This window comes from Pan troglodytes, chromosome 1, assembly GCF_028858775.2.
Source record: "Pan troglodytes isolate AG18354 chromosome 1, NHGRI_mPanTro3-v2.0_pri, whole genome shotgun sequence".
Classification (NCBI taxonomy): domain Eukaryota; kingdom Metazoa; phylum Chordata; class Mammalia; order Primates; family Hominidae; genus Pan; species Pan troglodytes.
Window position 1 is genome coordinate 182,544,246 of NC_072398.2, and position 26,464 is coordinate 182,570,709.

The 26,464-nt window shown below is 36.3% G+C and overlaps 1 protein-coding gene across 10 annotated transcripts in view; it reads left to right on the forward strand.

The window, feature by feature from the left end:
- Nucleotides 1–26,464, forward strand: part of SPATA6 (spermatogenesis associated 6) — a 171,980-nt gene that overhangs the window by 37,590 nt on the left and 107,926 nt on the right. For 5 of the 10 annotated variants that reach the window (XM_009456997.5, XM_024354281.3, XM_009457004.5 and 2 more), the window contains 2 exon segments: nt 22,435–22,476; nt 23,998–24,122. In XM_009456997.5, coding sequence (XP_009455272.1) covers nt 22,435–22,476; nt 23,998–24,122 — 167 coding nt within the window. 10 annotated transcript variants of the gene reach the window in all.

Consider the following 26,464-nt stretch of genomic DNA (forward strand, 5'->3'; position numbering starts at 1 on the left):
ACAGAGTGCTGCTTGGTGCATTTACAATCCTTTAGTTAGACACAAAAGTTCTCCAAGTCCCCACTCGACCCGGGGAGTCCAGCTGGCTTCACCTCTCACTTGGACATACTAATTACTTAAAATGTTCCTTGTTTATTATTATTGGTGATGTATTATTAGTGTCAGTACATTAGTATTATTATAGAACTTTCCAATTCTATTTCATACCCTATATGCCCCTCTAAGGAATCTCCAGGGACCCAGAATCACCTCAGGCTCTAGGGAGATATATATTAACTATATGTATTATAATTTAATAAATTAGTTATATAATTGTATTACATAAATTAATACAATTATATTAAATGCCCATATTAAAAGCCATAATAGGGCAATTTTACATTCATAGAGAAGGTTTCCTCTTCAAGGAAATGGTTTTAATTCTGGAATCTACCAGAACAAAATAAGTTATGCCTAATGTATACCCTGGGAACCACTTTTAGGCAGGAAAGAGAATGAAAAAGTTTTCTATTTCATAGAGTTTCTGTTGAAACTGGATTTTCATCTTCTTTCACTGAAGGTTTGTAGATTTTCATCTACAGACACACACACACACACACACCCCCGTAAGTGCACCACAGATGTTCTCTCACTATACTGCCACAAATGTACTGCCTGAAAAGCTCTTCCTCCAGATGTGTATATGGCTTGCTCTCTCACTTATTTCCAGTCACTCCTCAGATTTATCATAATCAGAGAGGCCTTCTCTTACCAACATATATAAAACAGCACCCCTCTTTGGTCAATGTCTCAATTCTGTTCTATTATCTTTAGATCTGTATCTTGTACACCAGTATGTTTTGAGAGTAAAGGGGTATGCTAATAATATTTTTGCCAAAACAAAATGTGTGAAAAGGTACCACTCAGGGCAAATGGAATGAATGGTTCTACTGTTTTTCTTTCTAGCACTGACATATTATTTATTTTTAAATTTTTTATCTCACTAGAATAACAGTTTTATAAGAGTAGAGATTTTTCCCGTTTTTTTTTTTTTTTTTTCTTTCACTGCTGTATCTCTAGTGCATAGTGCCTGGCACCTACTATGCGTTTGATATCCAAGGAGTTAAACAAAATATCATAAAATGCTTCATATAACTGCCTCTCATTACCACTTTTATGACTGTTGGAACTGTCCTATTTAAAGACACCTGTTTGTAGTGTTACAATCTTGTGATTAGGAAATGTATTTTGTATTTGAAAATTTATAATAGAATAGCTGTTTCGGTCTCCTTTTTCCACCACTTGGATAAAGAGAAGATATGATCTTTATTTATATTGCAGTATGTTACTGGGTGTTTCTGTTGATTACTCTTCCCTATAGGGAGCTAAAATAGCAGTTTTATTAGAGCTCCTGCTTCTCAGCTTCTAGGAATTAGTTCTTACCTGATATCTGGAATATCAGGTAAAGTCTTTTTTTTTGAAGCCCCTTTAAACTGATTTCAGGTGAAGTTTTGAGGCTAAGAATAAATTCCTCTAAGTCTGTGCATGAGAATATTTCTGGCTCAGTCCTCAGGAGAGCTTGTAGGACTAAGGATTTATATAACAAATATATTCAAACCAATTTATCTTTATAGTTTGGGGAGGTAAATAGGTATTCAGAAAAAATTATTATAGCAGCTGTTTGTGCTGGTACAGAGGTTTAATAGTAGTCTGGCACGTAAGTTATTTCCTATAGCCTTTTGATTTACTATTTTGCTATAATATTTCTGGAGTATCATAGTACATTTAATTCGTAACTCACAGTAAAAGTACATGTGAAAATGAGAAGTTTTACAGAAGAAGAAGGAAAATTATTTTTAGCTATAAGATAGTAGACAGTTACAAAATAAGATTATATTGTATGTTCCAGTAGATGTAGTTTACATTAACTTAATATTTGTGTTCCAGCAGCATTAGTTCTCCATAAAGCTTTTCTTTAAATAATTTATAGTCTTTCTCCTTGAAGTAATTTTTATTACAGTAAAACATACATAATGAAATTTACTATCTTAATCATTTTAATTATACAGTTTAGTGGTATTAAATACATTTATAATGTTGTGCACCCATTACCACCATGCAGCTCCATAACTCTTTTCATCTTGTAAAACTGAAACTATACCCATTAAACAATAACACCCATTTTCCCCTCCCTGCAGTCTCTTGCAACTACCATTCTGTTTTCTGTCTCTATGATTTTGAGTACTCTTGAGTATCTCAGATAAGCACAATCATGCTGTATTTATGTGTTTTTTAAAAAACTGGCTTATTTTACATAGCATAATGTTTTCTAGGTTCATCCATGTTGTAACGTGTCAGAATTTCATTTCTTTTTAAAGATGAATGATATTCCATTGTATGCATACATCACATTTAGCCTATCACTTCATGTGTTGATAGACACTTGGGTTCCTTCTCGTTTTAGTTATTGTGACTAATGCTGCTATGAACATGGGAGTACAGATATCTGTTTGTGATCCTACTTTCCATGCTTTTGAATATATATCCAGATGTGGAATTGCTGGATCATATGGTAATTATACTTTTAATTTTTTTCAGAAATTACCATACTGTTCCATTGTAGCTGTATCATTTTACATTTTCTTCAACTGCACAAGGATTCCAATTTCTTCACATCCTCACCAACACTTGTTGTTTTCTGTTGTTTTGATAGCCCTTTCAATGAGTGTGAGATGGTATCTCATTTTAGTTGTAATTTGCATTTTCCTAATTATTAGTGATCTTGAGCATCTTTTCTTGTGCTTATTAGCCATTTATGTATCCTCTATGGAGAAATGTCTATTTAAGTATTTTACCCATTTTTGAATTTTTTTTTGGTTTCGTTTTAGGAATTTTCTGTGTATTCTAGATTGTAATTTTTTATCAGATATATTATTTGCGAATGTTTTCTCCCATTGTTTGGATTGCCTTTTTACTGCATTGATAACTGCCTTTTTATGCATGAAATTTTAAAATTTTCATGGAGTCCTATTTGTGTATTTTTTTAAATTGCTTTTGCCTTGGTTGTGTTATCCAAGAAATCATTGCTAAATCCAGTGTCCTGAAGCCTTTGTTCTATATATTTTTAGGAGTTTTATGCTTTTCTAGGTCCTTAAATTGTAAAGTTAGTTTGTTGATTTGAGGTCTTTTTTATTATTTATTTATTTATTTTTGAGACAAGGTCTGGCTCTATTGCCCAGGCTGGAGTGCAGTGGTGTGTTCTCAGCTCACTGCAGCCTCTGCCTCCCAGGCTTAAGCCATTCTCCCACCTCAGGCTCCCACATAGCTGGGGCTACAGGCATGCACCACCATGCCCAGCTAATTTTCATATTTTTTGTAGAGACAGTGTTTCACCATGTTGCCCAGGCTGTCTCGAGCTCGTGAACTCAAACAATCCACCCACCTTGGCCTCCCAAAGTGCTAGGATTACATGCATGAGTCGCTACACCCTGCCCTTTCTTATTTTTTAATGTAAGCATTGATAGCTGTAGATTTCTCTCTTAGTACTGCTTTCCCTGTATCCCATAAGTTTTGGTATTGTATTTTCATTTTTATTTATCTCCAAGTATTTTCTAATTTCCTTCATGATTTCTTCTTTAATCCATTGATTATTTAAGAGTGTGTTGGTTTATTTCCATAAATTGGTGAATTTTCCAAGTTTACTTCTGTTGTTGATCCTTATCCCATTGTGATTAGAGAATATACTTTGTATATCCATCTTCCTAAATCTATTAAAATTTAATTTGTGGTCTACCATATGGTCTATCCTAGAAAATGCCCCATATATACCCCATATATACTTGAGAAAAATATGTGTGTTGTTGTGGGTGGGTAGAGTGTTTGGTAAATGTCTGTTAGAGCTATTTGGTTTATTGTGTGTGTGTTTTTTTAGGTTCTCTGTTTTCTTTCTTAACTTCTGTGTGGTTGTTTTAACCATTATTTAGAGTGGTTATTGATGTCTTACTATTATTGTAGAACCATTTGTTTCTCTCTTCAATTCTGTCAGTTTTTGTTTCATGTATATTTATGATCTCTTTATAGATGTATAAATGTTTACAATTGTTACATCTTTTTGCCACATTGAACCTTTTATTAATATGTAATGCTCTTTTTTGCTTGTAATCTTTTTTGATTTTAAGTCTATTTTGTCTGATATTAGTATAACCACCCCTGCTCTCTTTTAGTTACTTTTTGCGTGGAATATCTTTTCCCATCCTTTCACTTTTAAAATGTGTGCATCTTTAGACCTAAAATGAGCCCCTTGTAGACAGCATATCCCCAGGTCATATGTTTTTATCCATTCTACCATTCTTTGTCTTTTGCTGAGATGCTTTAATTCATTTACATTTAAAGTAATTACTGATAGAGACTTATTTCATTTTGCTATTGGTTTTCTATATGCCTTACAACTTTTTTGTCACTCATTTTCTGCATTACTGTCTTCTTTTGTGTTTAGTTGCTATTTTTGGTAATGAATTGTTTAAGTTTCTGTCTCATTTCCTTTTGTGTGTATTCTGTGTCTGTTTTCATTGTGGTTACCATGAGGATTACATTTAACACACCTATGTTGTAACACTAATTACATGTTTATACTTTGTGTGCTCCAAAACATAAACTAATAATTGAAAAAATATACTAGTATTTGAAAATACATTGCAAACAAAAATGTGGAGTTACAACCCATTGTTATAGTAATACTAGCTTTTATAACTTCCCGCTTATTTACCTTTATTGAGATCTTTATTTCTTTGTATGACTTTGTGTTACTGTCTAGTGTCCTTTCATTTCACCCTTTAGGACTCTCTTAAACATTTCTTGCAGGACAGGTCTAGTGGTAATAAACTTTGTCAGTTTTTATTTATCGGGGGACATCATAGTTTCTCCTTCAGTTTTGAAGGAGAGTTTTGCTTGATATAGAATTCTTGTTAGTTTTTCCTTTAAATATTTTGTATATACGAGCCTACTGCCTTCTGACCTCCAGTTTCTGATGCGATATCTGCTAATAATCTTTTTGAAGACCTTTTGTAAGTGATGTGTGGCTTGTCTTTTGTGCTGTCTTCAAGATTCTCACTTTGTCTTTAGAAATTTATAATGTGTCTCATTGTGGTACTTTTATATTCATCTTTCTTGGAGTTTGTTGGGCTTCTTGAATATTTACATTTATTTCATTCATCAAATTTGAGAAGTTTTCAGCCATTGTTTCTTTAAATATATTCTTTGCTCCTTTCTCTCTCTTTCCTCCTTCATGGATTTCCCCAGTGTGTCCATTGGTCCTTTTGATGGTGTCCTACACGTTCCTTAGGCTGCTCACTTTTCTTCAATTATTTTTCTTTCTGTTACTCAGACTCAATAATTTGTACTGTCCTATCTTCAAGTTCACTGATTCATTCTTCTTCCTGGGGAAATCCTCTTTTGAGTCAATCTAGTAAATTTTTCATTTTAGTTATTGTATGTTTCAGCTGCAACATTTTCTTTTGGTTCCTTTTAAATATTTTTATTGATATTTCCATTTTGTTCATACATTGTTTCTCTGACCTTCTCTTCATCTTTCTTTCCTTTTTGAGCATCTCTTTGACAGTGATTTTAAAGTCTTTTTCTAGTTTATCTGCCATAAGGTCTTTTCCACAGGTAGTTTCTGCCGATTTATTTTCTTCCTTTGACTGCAGCATATTTCTTGTTTCTTTTATCCCTTATGATTATTTTTTGTTGAAAACTGGGCATTTGATTCTGATAATGTGGTAACTCTGGAATCCAGATTTTTTTGTCTTCTCTAGTTTTTCCCGTTTCCCTAGTTTTTTGTTATTGTTTACGATTTTTTCATTGTTATGGGCTGTCTTTGTGTTGAAGATCAGCCTAAAGTATAAATGTAATGTCTCCTTAAGTATTTTCGGAGCCTTCCCCTGAGCATGTATGGTCACTTTATAATTTTCTCTGTATATGCAGTTGTTTTTCAATGTCTTATTCTTTAAGGCTCCCAAAAAGGGAAAAAGAAAAATAAAAGAGGGAAGAAGAATTCTGGTCCTTGGGAGGGGCTTGCAACAATGGGGTGGGGTGCAACAACATGGCCATAAGGCTCTTTATCTGCATCTCTGTTATTGGGGAGCAGAGTATAAATCTCCAGTATTTGGAGGACAGGATTTTTTTTTTTTGCCCATCCTGGCAAACCTGTGTGCAGGTTGCTCCTAAAAAAAGTACTTATCTGCCTGCAGTGGGTTGGAGTTTGAGGGTTGGGTAGCTGTTATTGTACTAAGAGCTGAAATTGACTGAAATTGATCACGGTTTATAGTTGAAGCCTTCCCCTGGAAGTTGCAAACCTTTGATAGACTCTAGTCTTCCAAAATAGTTACATCAAATAGATCTATTAAATAGATCTGTCACACACACACACAAACACACACACACACACGTGTATATATATATACACACACATATATATACACATATATATACACACATATATATACACATATATATACATATATATATACACACACACACACACACATATATATACACCTATACAGTTGACCCTGAACTAAGTGAATTTGAACTGTTTGGATCCATTTTCTTCTGTCTCTGCCGCTCCTGAGACAGCAAGACCAACCCCCACTTCTTCCTCCTTTACCTCAGCCTGCTCAATGTGAAGACAAGGATGAAGAACTTCATGATGAATATGTTTATGTTCATACATATTTCCACTTAATAAATAGTAAACATATTTTCTCTCCCTTATGATTTTCTTATTAATGTTTTTCCCTAGTTTCTTAATATAATATATGTGCAATGCACAAAACATGTTGACTATGTTTTTATGTTATTATTATTATTAGAGACGGAGTTTCGCTCTTGTTGCCCAGGCTGGAGTGCAGTGGCGTGATCTCAGCTCACTGCAACGTCCACCTCCTGGGTTCAGCGATTCTCCTGCCTCAGCCTTCAGAGTAGCTGGAATTACAGGCATGTGCCACCACGCCCAGCTATTTTTGTATTTTTAGTAGAGACGGGGTTTCTCCATGTTGGTCAGGCTGGTCTCGAATTCCTGACTTCAGGTGATCTGCCTGGCTCAGTCTCCCAAAGTGCTGGGATTACAGGCATAAGCCACTGCGCCCGGCCTGTTTTTATGTTATTATTAAGGCTTTGGGTCAGTGGTAGGCTATTAGTAGTTAAGTTTTTAGGGAGCCAGATGCATATGGTTCCATATGCATGGAGCTACAAGAAAGAATAAAATCATGTCTTTTGCAGCAGCATGGATGCAGCTGTAGGCCATTATCCTAAGTGAATTAATGCAAAAGCAGAAAACCAAATACAATGTGTTCTCTCTTACAAGTAGGAGCTAAACACTGGGTATACATGGACACAAAGATGGGAACAATAAACACTGGAGATTTCAAAAAGGTGAAGGGAAGGAAAGGGGAAAGGGTTGAAAAGCTATTAATAGCTGTCACAGGTGCTATGTGCACTACCTGGGCAATGGAATTATGATTAATAGAAACCCATACCTCAGCATCATGCAGTTTTTATCCATGTAACAAACCTGCACATGTACCCTCTAAGTTAAAAAAAAGTTATATGGAGGTTTTCAACAGTGTGTGGGTTTGATGGCCCTAGCCCCCATGTTGTTTAAGGGTCACCTGTATATGTAAATATCAGTGTCTTAACTTTTAAAATTTGGTTTTTACTTATATCAAAATTATGTCATTTTTAATTGGTTATAAAATCAGGTTGTTTTTCTTTAAATTCGTTATATATATTCTATAAGTCTTATTATAGAAAACAGCAATAATGTATCCATTTCAGCAAAGTTTCCTGAACGATAGTTTGTAGTATTCATTTTTTTTTTTTTTGCCTCAATTTTCTTTATTAGGAACTACTATTATAGTATTTTGGATCATTTTGCCTGTTTAGTGTTTACTTTCTGTGCTATTTAAAATTCTTTGGTTTCTTTTTGATTAAAATATTCTCATTTTCTTGTATTTTAAGGCATTATATCTGTTGTATTATTTCCTCTCCTGTTTATTTTAATTCATATTCAGTTATGAAATGATTTCTGATTGGGTGTGTGGTAGCTCATAAATATAATCCCAGCACTTTGGGAAGCATAGGCTGGAGAATTGCTTGAGGCTGGGAGTTGAAGATCAGCCTGGGCAACATAGTGAGACCCCCATCTCTACAAAAAAAATTAAAAATTAGTCAGTTGTGATGGTACATGCCTATAGTCCCAGCTGCTCAGAAGGCTGAGGTCAGAGGATCACTTGAGCCCAGGAGTTTGAGGGTACAGTGAGCTATGATTATGCTACTGTACTCCAGCCTGGGTTACAGAGTGAGACCCTATCTCTTAAAAAAAAAAAAGATTGAACTGACTTTTTTCTCTATTTTTACTTTTTTCCTGATTTATATCATCTTACATCTATGTTTTTCTAATTTTGATTAATGTAGTTCTTCAGTTTCTTGTATTACTTCCTTAATTTTTCAATAGATTATAATTTTGCTCTATTTTGCTAACATGTTTTTTGGCTGCTGTCATTGTAGGAATTTTCTTCTTTTGCCTATTATTATTTAAGCAAGAACTTGGTAAAATATTTGACCTTGATCCTTTTCTTTGTTCATTTTTAATTGAATTTAAATTAAAAAAAATTTTTTTTCTTATTTCTTAGAAGGAAGATTGATTCAGGACAACATTTTAACTTCAAAGAGCTTCCGTATGTAGTGTTCAAAGTGTGGTGGCTTGCTTTCTAGGGTATTCTGTCTCTGTTCCATTTCATTTTTGCTGTCCATTTTTTTCCTGATATTTTTATTTTTGTCCTGCTCAAGTTTTATTCTATTCCCTATAGTTTTTCCTAGTGTCTTGGGTTTTATCCTGCACAGGAACCCTGGGTGGTCAGTTTCTGTAGTTCTTATGGGCTACCAGGACTAATCTACCGTCTTCAGACTCTATTGTACAACTTTTGAATTTACCTGCTATTGAAATGAACAAACCCCTTTCCAGTTTCAACTGCTCTTTTTCAAATTGATCGACTGTGCTTCCTAGTATGTGTGTATTGGCTGTTTAGGGATTATCTTTCCAGGTCCTTTAGATACACTCTTCCTTCTCCTTGTGAAGTGCCTGTCTTTTGCCCGTTTTTCCATTGGGTTGTTTGTTCTGTTCTTATTAATTTGTAGGAATTCCCTACATTTTCTCATTACAAGCCATTTGCCAGTTATATGTTTCAAGTATCTTGTCCCACTCTGTGGCTTACATTTTTAATCCATTAGCGATTCTTGTTCTTTTGATGAGCAAGTTATTTTTAACACAATCTGACTTAGTAATGTAGTTTGATTTATTAATATTTTCCTTTGTGCCTACTGCTTGTTTTTTTTTTTCATTTTAAAGAAATCTTTGCTTACACCAGTTATGAAAATATCATTCTACATAATCTTCAAGAAGCATTTTTTTTACCTTTTACATTTTGATTTATAGTCCACCTGGATTTAATTTTTATATATAGTATAAAGTAGGGATAAAATTTGTTTTATTCATATATAATCTCTAATTACAATACGATTTGTTGAAAAGACTTATTCCCATTGCTTCATAGTGTTTATTTTGTCATAAATTAAGTGCTTGCTAGGGCACATGTAGGCATGTGGAACTTTTTTCTAGATTCTGTTCTGTTTCTTGGGTCTGTTTGTCCATTCTTGCATAAATATTATACTTTCTTAATTACTGTAGCTTAAGTTTTGCTATCTGGTAGTTTAAGCCTCCAAGTTTATTCTTCTTTTTGAAGATTGCCTTAGCTAGTCTTTGTATACTAAACTGTCTAAAGCAAACTACACTCCTCTTATGAATACACTTCAATGACTATTGACATTTGTATATAACCATATAACCACCACTCACTGAAATACAAAATACTTGCAGCATCTAAAAGGTTCCCTTCTGCAGACACATAGACCAGTGGAACAGAATCAGAGAACCCAGAAACAAATCCATACCCCTACAGTGAACTCATTTTTGACAGAGGTGTCAAAAACATAACACTGGGGAAAGATAGTCTCTTTAATAAATAGTACTGGAGAAACTGGGTATCTATATGCAAAAGAGTGAAACTAGTTCCCTATCTCTCACCATATACAAAAACCAAACCAAAATGTATTGAAGACTTAAATCTAAGACCTCAAATTATGAAACTACTACAGGAAAACATTGGGGAAAGTCTCCAGTTCATGGGTCCAGGGCAAAGACTTCTTGAGCACTACCCCTCAAGCACAGGTAACCAAAGTAAATGTGGACAACTGGGATCACATCAAGTTAAAAAGCTTCTGCACAGCAAAGAATACAAACAGCAAAGTGAAGAGACAACCCACAGAATGGGAGAAAATATTTACAAACTGCCCCTCTGATAAGGGATTAATAACCAGAATATATAAGGAGCTTCAAACAACTCTATAGGAAAATATCTAATAATCTGATCAAAATATGGGCAAAAGATTGAATAGACATTTTTCAAAAGAAGACTTACAAATGGCAAACTGGCATATGAAAATGTGCTCAACATCATTGATCATCAGAGAAATGCAGATCAAAACTACAATGTGATTATTGTCTCACCGTAGTTAAAATGGCTTTTATCCAAAAGACAAGAAATAACAAATGCTGGTGAGGATGTGGAGAAGAGGGAACCCTTGCACACTGTTTCTGGGAATGTAAATTAGTACAACCACTGTGGAGAACAGTGTGGAGGTTCCTCAGAAAACTAAAAATAAGAGTTACCATATGATCCAGCAATCCCACTGCTGAGTATATACCCAAAAGAAAGGCTAACAGTATGTCAAAGGGATATCTGCACTTCTACATTTGTTGCAGCACTGTTTACAGTAGCTAAGATTTGGACTTAGCATCCATCAACAGATGAATTAATAAAGTATACATTTACTCAATAGAGTATTATTCAACCGTAAGAAAGAATAAGATCCAGTCATATGCAATAACATGGATGGAACTGTAGATCATTATGTTAAGTAAAATATGCCAGGCACAGAAAGACAAACATCACATGTTCTCACTTATTTGTAGGATCTAAAAATCAAATCAGTTGAACTCATGGAGATAAGAGTAGAAGGATGGCTCCCAGAGGCTGGGAAGGATAGTAGCAGGTTTATGGGGAGGTGGGGATGGTTAATGGGTACAAAAAATAGAGAAAGAATGAATAAGACCTACTATTTGATAGCACAATTGGGTGACTATAGTCAATAATACTTTAATTGTATATTTTAAAATAAAGAATGTAATTGGATTGTTTGTAACTCAAAGGATAAATGCTTGAGATGGATACCCCATTCTTCATGATGTGCTTATTTTACATTGCTGCCTGTATTAAAACATCTCATGTACCCCATAAATATATACATGTACTATGTATGTACCTACACAATTTTAAAAAATAATTAAAGCAGGATGCAGTGGCTCATGCCTGTAATCTCAGCACTTTGGAAGGCTGAGGCAGGCGGATCACCTGAGGTCAGGAGTTTGAGACCAGCCTGGGCACCATGGTGGAAACCCCATCTCTACTAAATACAAACATTAGCCGGGCATGGTGGCGGATGCCTATAATTCCAGCTACTCGGGAGGCTGAGACTGGAGAATCACTTGAATTCGGGCGGTGGAGGTTGCAGTGAGCCGAGATTGTGCCATTGCTCTCCAGCCTGTGTGACAAAAAAAAAAAAAAAGAAAGAAAATTAAACATTAAATAAAAGTTCTGTTTTGCCCCTACCAGTCAATACCTCTCCCCAGGATAGTCATTTTTCTGGTTTTTTTTTTTCTTTTTGAGATGGAGTTTCGCTTTTGTTGCCCAGGCTGGAGTGCAATGGTGCAATCTCTGCTCAAGGCAACCTCCACCTCCTGGGTTCCAGCAGTTCTCCTGCCTCAGCTTCCCGAGTAGCTGGGATTACCAGCATGCACCACCATGCCTGGCTAATTTTGTATTTTTAGTAGAGGTGGGGTTTCTCCATGTTGGTCAGGCTGGTCTTGAACTCCTGACCTCAAGTGGTCTGCCTGCCTCAGCCTCCCAAAGTGCTGGGATTACAGGTGTGAGCCACCATGCCCGGCCTACTTTTCTGACTTTTTATCAGCATTGATTAATTTTATTCTTGGACTTCATATAAATGAAATCATGTAATATGTATTTATTTGAATATGTTATTTTAATTTTTTTAACTAAACCTAGTGTCTGTTAGAATTATCTATGTTGTTATGTCCCAGTAGTTCATTCTTTAATGCTGTTTAGTATTACATTGTATGAGTATACTACCATTCATTTTTCTATTGATGACAATTGTTTTAAATTTTGGATTATTATGAATAAAACTATTGTGAGCATTCTTATAAATATCTTTTGGTAAAGAGATATACTTAGTTCTTTTGGTATATTCTTATGGGTATATGATTCTGAATCATAGGGTAGATGTATGCCTGTTTTTAGTTGACATTGCTGAATACTTCCCCAAAATTAACTGTACCATTCATGGTTAATTTTGAATATGTGGCATTGTATGTGAAAAATTGTAAAAATAATTGAAGGTGTAGTATCTTGTTCTCTTTCTCCAGATAGGCTTTATGTTTGCTTTTTATTTGTTTATAGTAGGTTGCTAGTAGTACTAGCAATCCTTGATGATATCAATCCAGTGTCAGGCATTGAGATTATTTGAAGATGGACTTCAGTCCTTGTAAAGACCAGGTTCTTTTGAGTTAATCCTTATTCCTATGATCCTGTCTTTTGGGGGCCCTATCCAAATTGAAGAGACTTTATAAAGGCTTCCTCTTCTTGGTAGACCCTGCACTCATATTCTGCTTCTAGTCTGTGAGACCATAAAAATCTCAGCTCAGCTTTTCCAGTCTTTCATTTCTCTTTTCCAGAATTAGCAGATGCTCTTAGGGAGAAAGCAGCTTCAATGTCTGGTTCATCTCCCTGGCTTTGCCTTCTCCCAGATCTTGGCTTTGTCATTCGTCACTGCCTTATTAGCATCTCTGTGAATACAGGCAGATTTTAAAAAATAATTTGTCCAGATTTTCTTAATCTTTTTAGAATGATTGGTCTGCTTTGTGTAAATTGTCATTATAGAAGCAGAAATCTGTTTCTCATTAATATATTTTCTTCTCTCACCCTTTCTATACTCTCCCATCCTCCTTTCCCCCCATTATGCCTGTTTCATTATTCCAAATCTGTATTGGACTGATAATGCATAGTTAAGCATTACAGCTTTCTATGATGTATATTCTTTCCATTTGATACACACATTCATATTCCTGCATATTTATTTTTCTAGATGAACTTTGAATCATTTTTGAAGGTCTAAGATAAATCTCTTTGAGCTTTAATTTTATTTTGGGAGAATTGCCATTTTTACATTTCCATTCTTCCCATCCAAATATGTGATGAATATTGATTTATTTAAACTTGTTTTCTTCCAGCTTGTTACTACTAATGTTTTGGGGACTGTGTGTATGTGTATATTTGCTGTATATTTCTGACTATATTTGTTTTTAACTATTATATTTTTCTTGCTGCTTTTGAGAGTAAGATTCTTCACCCAATTTGTTTTCTTTTTTTCTCTTTTCTGTTTTTAAGGGAAGGTGGGGTTGATATATAGTAAAGTGACAAAAATATATTTATCTTATATTCAGTCATTCTACTGTACTTTCATATTATGTCTTAAGTCTTTTCAATCTATTTCAAATATTTATTTACGATTGGCTTAATGATCTTAAAAATATTATTAGTTTGCAATATAACCATAAGATGTGGCTTATAATACTACTGGTTCTTGGAATTTATTGACTTTTTCCTTGAACATATAAGATAGAGATCAAATATAACATGGCTACTTAAAAGGATTTGTTCTTTTTGTGTTGGTTACATTGAAGCTTTCTTTTTTTTTCAAGTTTTATTTTATTTTTAATTGACATAATAATTGTGCATATATATAGGGCATCATATGAAATTTTAATACATTTATACATTGTGTAATGATCAAATTAGGATAATTGGCATATCTAGCACCTCAAACATTTATTGTTTCTTTTTGCTGAGACTATTCAGAGGCCTCTCTTCTAGCCATTTTGAAATATACCATACATTGTTGATAACTATGGTCACCCTACTGTGCAATAGATCACCAGCATTAGTCCATCCTATCTAACTGTAATCTTGTACTCATCAATCAGTATTTCCTCATCCTCTCTTCCTCTTAACCTACCCAACCTCTGGTTATTACTATTCTGCTCTCTACTTCTGTTATATCATAGTTTTTTTTAGATTTCACCAATGAGTGAAATAATGCATCATTTTTTCTTTCTGTGTTGTGCTTATTTCACTTAACATAATGTCCTCTAGGTTTATGCATGTTATTGCAAATGATAAGATTTCATTCTTTTTCATGGCTCAATAGTATTCTGCTGTGAAACTTTCTTTCTACATCTTATTTTACCTTATTTATTTCATTATATCAAATGTCACATCAAAGCTAACATGTAGTAGATTCTTAATAAGCGTCTATTACTGGGTCAATGCTGCAACTTGCCTCCCTGGCTCTTATACTAGGTTAGTTTGTTGTTGCTTCAAGCCATGTTTTTCTCTATTCTCTTTTACCACAACAATCATCAACACAGAAGAAGACTTCTGTGACCAAAGTGGTAGGGGTTCTCCCCACCACCAAGCAAGCAATAAACTTCTTCAGCAGATACCAATTGAGTGTCCTCCAATTTAATTTTGACCCTTTCTACTTGGAGATAGTGTCAGATCCCACAGATTGAGGGGTTTAGTCCCTCATATCCTACAGCCCCTAAAGACAGCAGGCCCAAGTCCAGGCTGGAACTTCCTCCTGACTGGCTTGAAGTTGGGGTTCCCGTGATCCTCTCTTTGACTAATTTGCTAGAGCAGCTTACGAAGCTCAGAGGAACACTTAAACCTATGTTTACCAGTTTATTATAAAGGCTAGTATAAAGAATATGGATGAAGAGATATATAGCATGAAGTATAGTAGAAGGGACACGGAGCTTCCATGCCCACCCTGGATGAGCCACCCTCCAGGAACCTCCACATGCTAGCTATTCAGAAACTGTCTTCTTGGGTTTTTACAGAGGCATCATTACATAGGCATGATTGTTTAAACCATTGGCCATTGGTGATCAACTTGACCCTCCACTCCTCTCTCCTCCTAGAGTTTGTGGGGGGTGCTGCAAGTCCCAACTCTAATCATACTCTTGTCTTTCCAGTGACCAGGCCCATCCTGAAGCTATCAGTCAGTATTGGCATACAAAAAGACAGTCCTTTGGAGGGGGATGAAGACCAAATATATATTTCATAGTATCAGATTGATAGATTCTCATGACCTTCAAATCAGTACCATCATAAATTGCTTCTCATTACTACCTTGAACTCCTTTTACTTCTTGGAAAACTTTCTCTTTAATTTCTATCATTGATATTGTAAACATATTCATTTTTCGTATCAGGTGTCCCCTTGTTTAAACTCTAGTATTCTTAAGATGAAGAGATGATTACTTCCCATTTCACTGACCAAAATTGAGGTAATAGTAGTGATGTGCCTAAGTTTATTGTGCTCTGTCCTAAAAGTAACCTACCCTTACCCATACTTATCTTTGCCCAGTCTTACAGGACGAGGTTTCTCTGTTCTGTTTAAAGTTATTCTGTTTACATGTCTTCTTTATTTATCTCCTCATGCCATCTCTAGGAGCTTGTTCATTAGATGTATCCCGTAAGCCCCATTTCCTTAGTGTCTTTCTCGTTGCTGCTTTCTTACCCTATATAAACATGTTGTACATTTCCACCCTAAAAAGAAATATTTCCTGTCTTCATCCTTGTCTCCCTCTAGCAACTGTCTTATTTCTTTATTCTACTCCTCATTCAAATACCACGTATATTTTGTAAATCACTATTTTCTAGTTCTAGTCGAGTTGTTAGTGAAAAGAACACAGGTTTGAAGACAGTAATACCTGAGGTCAGGAACTGTTATCTTTGATAACATTAGCCTTTAGTCTCTGTTTTTTATCTGTAAAATAGAGGTAGTACTTACCTTGTTAGGGTTGTTTTGAGGATTTGTTTGAAGCTAATAGAAGCTTAGTCTTGACACACAGAAGATACTGTTTAAATGGTAGTAAATACCACTGTTTTGATTACTCATAAGTTTTTTGTTTTTAAAGTATTTTCTAGTTTGTAATCATGTTTTTCAAATAGTTGAGGTTGCAGAGTAATTGACCTCAGGAAAAATATAGTGTTAGTATATATGGAAAATTAAGAAACTGAGCGTATCCTAAGATTGTTTAACTCATTTGATTTCTTCTTCCCTTCCCTTTCCCTTTTCTCTTTCTCCTTCCCTTTCTTCTCTCTCCTTTTCCTTCCTCCCTCTCCTTCCCCTCCCCTCTCCCCTCCTCTCTCTCTCTTTCCCTCCCTCCCTCCTTCCCTCCTTCCCTCCTTCCTTCCTTCCTTCCTTCCTTCCCTTCTTCCTTCCCTTCTTCCTTCCTTCCCTCCTTCCTTCCTTCCTCTCTTGCTTTCTTGCTTTTTTCCGGGTCTTGTTTTGTTGCCCAGGCTGGACTGCGGTGGCAGTCTCAGCTCACTGTGACCTCTGCCTCCCAGGCTCAAGTGATCTACCTCAGCCTCCCAAGTATCTGGGACCACAGGCACATGCCACCAGGCCCAGCTAATTTTTTTTTTTTTTTTTTTGTAGGGATGGGTTCTTGCCATGTTGCCCAGGCTGGTTCGAACTCCTGGGCTCAAGCAACCCTCCCGACTTGGCCTCCCAAAGTGCTGGGATTATAGGAGTGAGCTACCATGCCCAGAAATTCATTTGATTTCTAATGAAATTTTATTGTATGCTCAGATATTTTCTAGAAGACAGGATTTTGCTTTGTGCTTAATCATTATAATTATTGTAAGGTCAGTCAAGTTTCATAGAAGCCAAACTCATATTAGTACCACTTCAGCATTTTCCCTTTTTTGTTCTTCCATTTATTGATAATGAGATTAGAAGAAGCATGATGTATTCATAGGATATATTGTGTTATTTGAGGGTTGATAGAAAAGTCTTTTTAAGCAAAAGTTGCTTATCCAGTGATCTATGATAATAACTAAGATTAGTTTAAATGTTTTTAAATTACCTGTACAGACACAATTACTAAAATAGAATATAGAGAATTAAGAAATGCATAAAATACAGACCCTTTGTTTAAAAGAACATCCATTTTAGTAAAAGAAGAATCAGGTATGTAACTATATAATCAGAATCCTTCCATAGGTGTCCTGGCTTTGAGGAGGTCAGAGAACTATCGGATGAGTCATTCACATGGATGTTGATGTTGTTCAAAATCAAACAAAAAAAACCAAACAACAACAAAAAACAAAAATGTTTTTTGTTTTGTTTTGTTTTTTTTGTTTTTGAGACGGAGTCTCGCTCTGTCTGTTGCCCAGGCTGGAGTGCAGTGGTGAGATCTCGGGTCACTGCAACCTCCGTCTCCCAGGTTCAAGCGATTCTCCTGCTTCAGCCTCCCAAGTAGCTGGGTAGCTGGGATTACAGGCATGTGCCACCATGCCTGGCTAATTTTTTTGTATTTGTAGTAGAGACAGGGTTTCACCATATTGGCCAGGCTGGACTCAAACTCCTGACCTTGTGATCTGCCCACCTCAGCCTCCCAAAGTGCTGGGATTACAGGTATGAGCCACCTCATCCGGCCTCCCTGTTTTATAATTTTTAAAATAGTCTTGTGTTTGAATTGAGACTCAGATAAATTCCATACATTGTGATTTGTTGATGTCTCTCAAATATATATATTTCTCTATTAATTTTCAACTTCTTTAATTATACATGATAATGTAGATACTTTTCTGTGTCGCAGTCTAAGCATCTTTCATTCAGTATTGTTCTAGGTATTTCACATTTAAAAAACAGATTATAAGATTGTTTCTAATTGTTGCTGTTACATAAAAATACATTTGACTTTGGCATATTATCTTTGTTTTAGCAACTTTGCTATATACGTTAATTTAAAAGAAATGTGTCTTTAGATTACTTTGAACATTTTGTGTTTGCATTGTCTTTAAATAATGAACATCATAGTTTCTCTTTTCTTGTTGTTAAATCTTTTAATTTATTTTTATTGCTTTATTACAGTGGCTCAGAACTCCAGTAAAATGTTGAAGTAAATGATAGCCATGAATGAAGTGTATGTCTTACTCTTTATCTCAGAGGGAAAGTTTCAACTTTCACCACTTGGTATGATGTTTGCTATAGGTTTTTGGTAGAAAGCCTGTATCACATTAAAAAAGGTCCCTTCTAGTCTTAGTTTGCTGAGATTTTTTAAAAGCATAAATAGTGGTTAAATTTTATGAAACACCTTTTTTTCTCTTTTATTCTGTTCATTTGGTGAATTATGCTGCATTATTTTTTAATATTAAACCATATTTGTATATTAGTGGATTTGAGTTGATAATATTTTGTTTAGGATTTTTGCATCTCTGTTCCTGAAATAGATTGCCTGTCGTTTTTCTTTGCTTATAAGGTCCTTGTCAGGTTTTAGTATCAAGATTTTGCAGGGCTCATAAATAAGTTGAGAAGTATTCTTTCTTTTACTGTTTCCTAGGAGTATGCACATCACTGGCATTTTGAAAATAAATTCACCAGTGCAGTCATCTGGCTTACGTGTTTTATTTGTTGTAAGGTTTTAAATAAAATATTATTTATTTGTGTGTATTTGTATGTGTGTACATATATACACATACATAAATATACACACACATGCACACATACATATGTGAGTATTCACTTTTTCCTATATGTTATGTAAATGTTTTCTTTTTGTAGGAATTTGATTTTTTCATACATCATTATTTTGAAGCAAATCTCATATATCCTTTTATCTATATATATGGATATTTCACTCTACTCTCTTCTGCTTGAATGGTTTCTGAGACAAGTCAGATGTATTTCTTATCTTTGCTTTTCTATAGGTTCAGTATTTTTTCCCTTTGGCTTCTTTCAGGATTTTTCATTTCTTTTCAAACTTTGTTTTGAGAGAGTCTCGCTCCTTCACCCAGGCTGGAGTGCAGGGGTATGATTTTGGTTCACTGCCACCTCTACCTCCCTGGCTCAAGTGATCTCCTACCTCAGCCTCCCGAGTAGCTGGGACTAGAGGTGCGTGCCACCATGCCCAGCTAATTTTTGTATTTTCTGTAGAGACAGGGTTTCGCCATGTTGCCCAGGCTGGTCTTGAACTCCTGAGCTCAAGCAATCCACGCTCCTCAGCCTTGAAAAGTGCTGGGATTATAGGTGTGAGCCACTGTGCCTGGTGCAAGAGTTTTCTTTTGTCTTTGATTTTCAGAAGTTTGAATATGACATGCCTAGGGATATTTTGGGGGGCATTTATTCTCTTTGCTCTTCTCTGACCTTCCCGTATTTTGGTTTGGCATCTGATATTAATTTAAGGAAATTTGTTTTCATTATCGCTTCAGGCACTTTTGTGTTTTTTTTTTTTTCTGTTTCTTCTCTTTCTGATATTCTCATCACGTGTATTTATACCTTTTGTTGTCATCTCAGAGTTCTTGAATACTCTGTTCTGGTTTTTTTTTCAGTCTTTTTTTCTGTTTGCTTTTCAGTTTTGGAAATTTTTGTTGTCATATCTTTAAGCTTTAAGATTCTTTCTTCAGCCATGTCCCATCTAATAGTGAGTTCATCAAAGGCATTCTTCATTTCCATTACAGTGTTTTCAATCTATAGTATTTCTTTTTTATTTGTGAAAATTGTCAGAATCAAAATCAAGTTGTCTGTGTTAAAAACAAAAACAAAAAACAAAAACACCAAAAAACCCCTGACAAATATGGGGAAAGGCTATGAAGGGAGGATTCTCACACTTATATGCCTGATAACAAAACTATCATAAAAGACTCTATAAAAATCTAAGCCTTGCACAAAGGCCATCGCAACCTAACCCAAAAACTACTTGCGTGAGCACATCTGCCCAGCAACTTCCTGTCCAACCTTGGACTGTCATCACCCTTGTTATTGATACTTGTAGTCAAGACTAATCATTTCAAAACAATTATGTAATTTTCCTCACATTCCCTTTAAAACCGTTTGTCTTCCTTTGCTTCCCTGAACGCACATATAGTTTACTATGGCACCTTTATTCCCATTTCAGTGCCCTATTCCTGAATAAATATTATTTTCTTTAAAGAACCTCTTGCTGTTTGTTATTCAGGTTGACAGTTTTTTTTTTTTTAGAATTTCTGTCTCTTTCTGCTTATATTATCCAGCTGTTCTTACATGTTGTTTCCTTTTTCCATTAGATCCCATGGCATGTTATAGTTTTTCAAAATGCATGATTAAGTAATTCCAATATTCCTGCCATATCTGACTCTGAGTCTGATGCTTGTTCAGTCTCTTCAAACTGTTTTTTTGCTGTGTAGTATGCCTTATGTAAGTATTTGTACTTAGTATGTACTTATTTGCTGAAAGCTATACTGAGTGAATAGAACTGTGGTAAAGAGCTTTTAGTAATGTAAGGTGTGAGGAGAGGGAGGTGTTCTACAGTCCTATGATCAGGTTGCAGTCTTTTGGTGAGCCTATGCCCCTAAATTGTGACCTTCACCGGTGCTTCTGATTTTCCCCTCTTACTTTGGACAGGATGGCTGGAGGGAGGTGCAGTGAGTTTTTCCCTTCCCCTGTGTGGAATGCTAGATATGGCTGTAGTTGGGTATTTCCCTTCTCTCACATGGAAGGCTAGAGGGAGCTGGAGTTGGGTTATTTTCTTCCTACAAGTCAAGTTCAGAGCTGGCTGGAGTTAAGTATTTTCTTTCTCTCAGATAGGTTAGGCTCTGATATGAGCCCAGTAGATGAGGCTGTAGAAAAAAGAATTTCTCCTGAGGTCAGGTTTTGTTAAGAATGGAATGCTCTGACGTACTTCAAAATGGTTTCTTTTCTCTTCTCCCTGCTGGTGGAAATATGAGGGGATTTTTCTCCAGTATTTATAGTGAGAACCTAGTAGAACTCCTGGAAGTAAAACTTAACAAAAACTTGAGAGCCCAATGATTGGATTTCTCTGGAGTTTTAATCTCTTACACTTGTCCGCACTGAGCTTCCAGCAATTCATCAGTTCAGGCGACCCACACAAAGTTTCACTAGTCATGGTGGAAGTGCTCTCAAGAAGCAGAGAAAACTCATGACATTACAAGAAAAAGTTGAATTGCTTGATATGTACCATACATAGAGGTCTACAGCTGTGGTTGCATTCCATTTCAAACAGACAATTTACCTTGTAAGCAGACAATATAAACTTATGGTATAAATAAATACAGTACCATAAATGTGTTTTCTCATCCTTAGGATTTTCTTAATAACATTTTCTTTTCTCTAGCTTACTTTATTGTAAGAATACAGTATATAATACATATAGCATAAAATATATGCTAATCAACTATGTTCCTAGTAATGCTTCTGGTCAACAGTAGGCTATCAAGTTAAGATTCTGGGAAGTCAAAAATTATACATGGATTTTTGATGGCACAGGTGTTGGTGCCCCTAACGCTCAAGTTGTTCAAGAGTCAATGTATCGCACTTTGGGAGGCCGAGGCGGGCGGATCACGAGGTCAGGAGATCGAGACCATCCTGGCTAACACGGTGAAACCCCGTCTCTACTAAAAATACAAAAAATTAGCCGGGCGTGGTAGCGGGCGCCTGTAGTCCCAGCTACTCGGGAGGCTGAGGCAGGAGAATGGCGTGAACCCGGGAGGCGGAGCTTGCAGTGAGCCGAGATCGCGCCACTGCACTCCAGCCTGGGCGACAGAGCGAGACTCCGTCTCAAAAAAAAAAAAAAAAAAAAAAAAAAAAAAAAAAAAAAAAAAAAAGAGTCAATGTATCTCACTGTAGTCACCACTCTGCTTAAGAAATAGACATAATTTATATTTATAAAAGTATACATTAGGCTGGGCATGGTGGCTCACACCTGTAATCCCAGCACTTTGGAAGGCGGAGGTGGGTGGATCACAAGGTCAGGAGATCGAGACCATCCTGGCCAACATGGTGAAACCTCGTTTCTACTAAAATGCAAAAAAAAAAAAAAAAAAAAAAAGTATCCGGGCGTGGTGGCGCATACCTGTAGTCCCAGCTACTCGGGAGGCTGAGGCAGGGGAATTGCTCGAATCCAGGAGGCGGAGGTTGCAGTGAGCCAAGATTGCACCACTGCACTCCAGCCTGGCGACAGAGTGGGACCCTGTCTCAAAAAAAAAAAAAAGAAGTGTACATTATATACTAATATATAAACATATATGTAGTCTACCTAGTGATTACTTTGGCTTTTAGACACTCCCATGGTAAATTAAGTAATTTTTTTGTTATTAATTTGTTTATTTAAGGAAATTTTTCTTTAAACTTTTAGATGATACAGCAGTGTTCGAGTTGATACAGCTAGTTCCACCAGGTAATATATATTGATGTAATATATACAATATAAGATATCATAAATTGATGTAATATATAATATATTATATATTGATTATACTATATTATTTGATAAGGATATAATATAGTGTATTATATACTGATAAAGTAAATTGACTTGGGAACTCATGTCAGTGACATTTTTTTTACTTCAAAATCTCATCTTTCCAGGCCGGGCATAGTGGCTCATGCCTGCAATCCCAGCACTTTGGGAGGCTGAGGCAGGTGGATCACCTGAGGTCAGGAGTTCGAGACTAGCCTGACCAACATGGTGAAACCCCGTCTCTACTAAAAATAGAAAAATTATCCAGGTGTGGTGGTGGGCATCTGTAATCCCAACTATTCGGGAGGCTGAGACAGAAGAATCACTTGAACCCGGGAGGCAGAGGTTGCAGTGAGCCAAGATCATACCATTGCACTCCAGCCTGGGTGACAGAGCGAGACTCCGTCTCAAAAAAAAAATCTCATCTATCCTCCTCTTCCCAAGTTGAGAACAGTGTCAAATTTCTATTGTTGATCTACTATGTGTAAAATGTCAGTAGACCAAAATAATATATACAGAAAGATTGTCATAAATGTCACTTTAATACATTGTTCTAAAATTGAATAGTAATAATTGAAAATGGAAACTAACTTATCATTCTAAAATATTTTGTGACAGTCATAAAAATTGACTTTTAAGTTTTTGTGATTTTTCTAAAACTATATATTTTTATTGATAAAGTAGTTAATTATCATTGTTTTTGTGTGTTGCATATTATTAGGGAAGGGAAGAGAATAAAACCTTACTTGTGTAGTAAATGTTACAGTTCCCTGGAGAAGGCAGAGTTAAAATATAGAGGCTAGTTTCATTTCTGATATTGATTTCTGTGATTATAGATGACATCTATATTAATCAAATTTTTATTTTATGTGAAAAATAGAGTGCTGGCTGGGCGCGGTGGCTCATGCTTGTAATCCCAGCACTTTGTGGGGCCAAGGTGGGCAGATCATGAGGTCAGGAGATTGAGACCATCCTGGCCACCATGTTGAAACCCCATCTCTACTAAAAATATATAGCTAGGTGTGGTGGCGCGTGCCTGTAGTCCCAGCTACTCAGGAGGCTGCAGGAGGAGAATCACTTGAACCCAGGGTGGGGTGGAGGTTGCAGTGAGCTGAGATGGCACCATTGCACTCCAGCCTGGGCAAAAAGAGTGAAACTCCATCTCAAAAAAAAAAAAAGTCTGTCTCAAAAACAAATAAACAAAAACCAATGTGGAGATGGTAACTGACATATAAATGTTGGACCAACTTCATATTTTTGTAGTATGTTTCTGAAAAAGGAAAATGTGTTAATATTTTTAACATATCTTTATTTTAATTTTCCTTTCATAGAAAATAAACATGACCCAAAACAGGTATTTCAATAAGGCATCAGGCAGTAGATATATCATACTTGATGATTTTGTTTCTAAATAGAATATTTTATTATAATTTGAATAATAGGGTATCTTTCTTGTAGTGGGTGAAACACTGTCTACGTATGACGAAAATACACGAGATTTCATGTTTCCGGGTCCAAACCAAATGTCTGGACACCATGATTCAAACCGCCAGGTTACCATGAGGAGGATTTCTGGCCTTCGAGTAAGTGCTTGCAATTTTCTGAATCAGTTTTTGATGGAAAATCATTGTCAGAAACCACCGCATAGCGCTCGCCATCTTAAATGTGAAGAACAAATTCAAAGTGTAATTTAGTTTACTTAATTGTTTTGTAGTTTAAATCTTAATTGTTTTAGATTTCAATATGTTACTTAAACATATAAAGATATTTACAGCAATGTAAAAACAGACTAATACAGTAAATTGGTTACTTAAACATATTGAAATCTAAATGAAAATAATTTAATAAAAAGTGCCATTCAAAATTTTTTACATTGTAATTGACATTCTTCAAATCTCTGTCATCCCCTTCTCTCCCCATCCCCATCCCATCTCTGTCTCTCTGTCTCTTTCTTCTCTTTATTTTTCTCTCTAAGGGATGATAACAAACATTTGAAAAAATACTCTAACTCATTAGTATTCAGAGAAATCCAAGTTAAAACAACCATATGATTTCATTTATATAGCTATAAGATTGGGAAAATTTAATAAATCTGATAAAAGTGAAAAACTTAGAATCTTTTATATGCTGCTATACCATGCGATATGGTTAGGCTCTGTGTCCCCACCCAAATCTCATCTTGAATTGTAATCCCTGTAATCCTTGTGTGTCAGGGGTGGGACCTGGTGGGAGGTGATTGGATCATGAGGGTGGTTTCCCCCGTGCTGTTCTCATGATAGCAAGTGAGTTCTCACGAAATCTGATGGTTTTATAAGTGTTTGACATTTCCTGCTGCACACACATTTTCTCTCTCGCCTGCTGCCATGTAAGATGATGTGCCTCTTCCCCTTCCACTGTGATTGTAAGTTTCCTGAGGCCTTCCCAGCCATGCAAAACTGTGAGTCAGTTAAACCTCTTTCCTGATAAATTACCCAGTCTCAGATATTTCTTGCTAGCAATATGACAATGGATTAATACAGTACATTCGTACCGAGGTAGTGTGGCATTGCTATAAGATACCCGAGAATGTGGAAGTGAATTTGGAACTGGGTAATGGGCAGATGGAGGAACAGTTTGGAGGGCTCAGAAGGCAGGAAGATGTGGGAAAGTTTGGAACTTCCTAGAGACTTGTTGAATGGCTTTGACTATAATGCTGTTAGTGATATAGACAATGAAGTCCAGACGGAGGTTGTTTCAGATGAAGATGAGAAATTTGTTGGGAACTGGAATAAGGGTGACTCTTGCTATGCTTTAGCAAAGAGACTGGCAGCATTTTGCCCCTGTGCTAGAGATCTGTGGAACTTTGAACTTGAGAGAGATGATTTAGGGTATCTGGTGGAAGAAATTTCTAAGCAGCAAAGCATTCAAGAGGTGACTTGGGTGCTGTTAAAGGCATTCAATTTCAAAAGGGAAATGGAACGTAAAAGTTTGGAAAATTTGCAGCCTGACAATGGGATAGAAAAGAAAATTCAATTTTCTGAGTAGAAATTCAAGCCAGCTGTAGAAATTTGCATAAGTAACAAGGAGCTGAATGTTAATCACCAAGACAATGTGGCAGATGTCTCCAGGGCATGTCAGAGACCTTTGTAGCAGCCCTTCCCATCACAGGCCGTGAGGCCTAAGAGGAAAAGGTGGTTTTGTGGGCTAGGCCCAGGGTCCCTGTGCTGTGTGGAGCCTAGGGACTTGGTGCCATGTCTCAGCCACTCCAGCCATGGCTGAAAGGGGCTAACATAGAGCTTGGGTCGTGGCTTCAGAGGGTGCAGGCCTCAAGCCTTGGCAGCTTCCATGTGGTGTTGAGCCTGCAAGTGCACAGAAATCAAGAATTGAGGTTTGGGAACTTCTGCCTAGATTTCAGAAGATGTGTGGAAACGCCTGGATGCCCAGGCAGAAGTTTGCTGCAGGGGCGAGGTGCTCATGGAGAACCTCTGCTAGGGCAGCCTAGAAAGGAAATGTGGGGTCAGAGCCTCCACACAGAGTCCCTACTGGGGCACTGCCTAGTGGAGCTTTGAGAAGAGGGCCACCATTCTCCAGATCCCAGAATGGTAGATCTACTGACAGCTTGCACCATGTGCCTGGAAAAAACTGCAGACACTCAGTGCCAACCAGTGAAGGCAGCCATTAGGGAGGCTGTACCCTGCAAAGCCACAGGGGCGGAGCTGCCCAAGACCATGGGAACGTACCTCTTGTATCAGTGTGACCTGGATGTGAGATATGGAGTCAAAGGAGATCATTTTGGAGCTTTAAGATTTGATTGCCCTGCTGAATTTTGGACTTGCATGGGGCCTGTAGCCCCTTTGTTTTGGTCAATTTCTCCCATTTGGAGTTGTTGTATTTACTCAATGCCTATACCCCCGTTGTATCTAGGAAGTACTAACTTGTTTTTGAT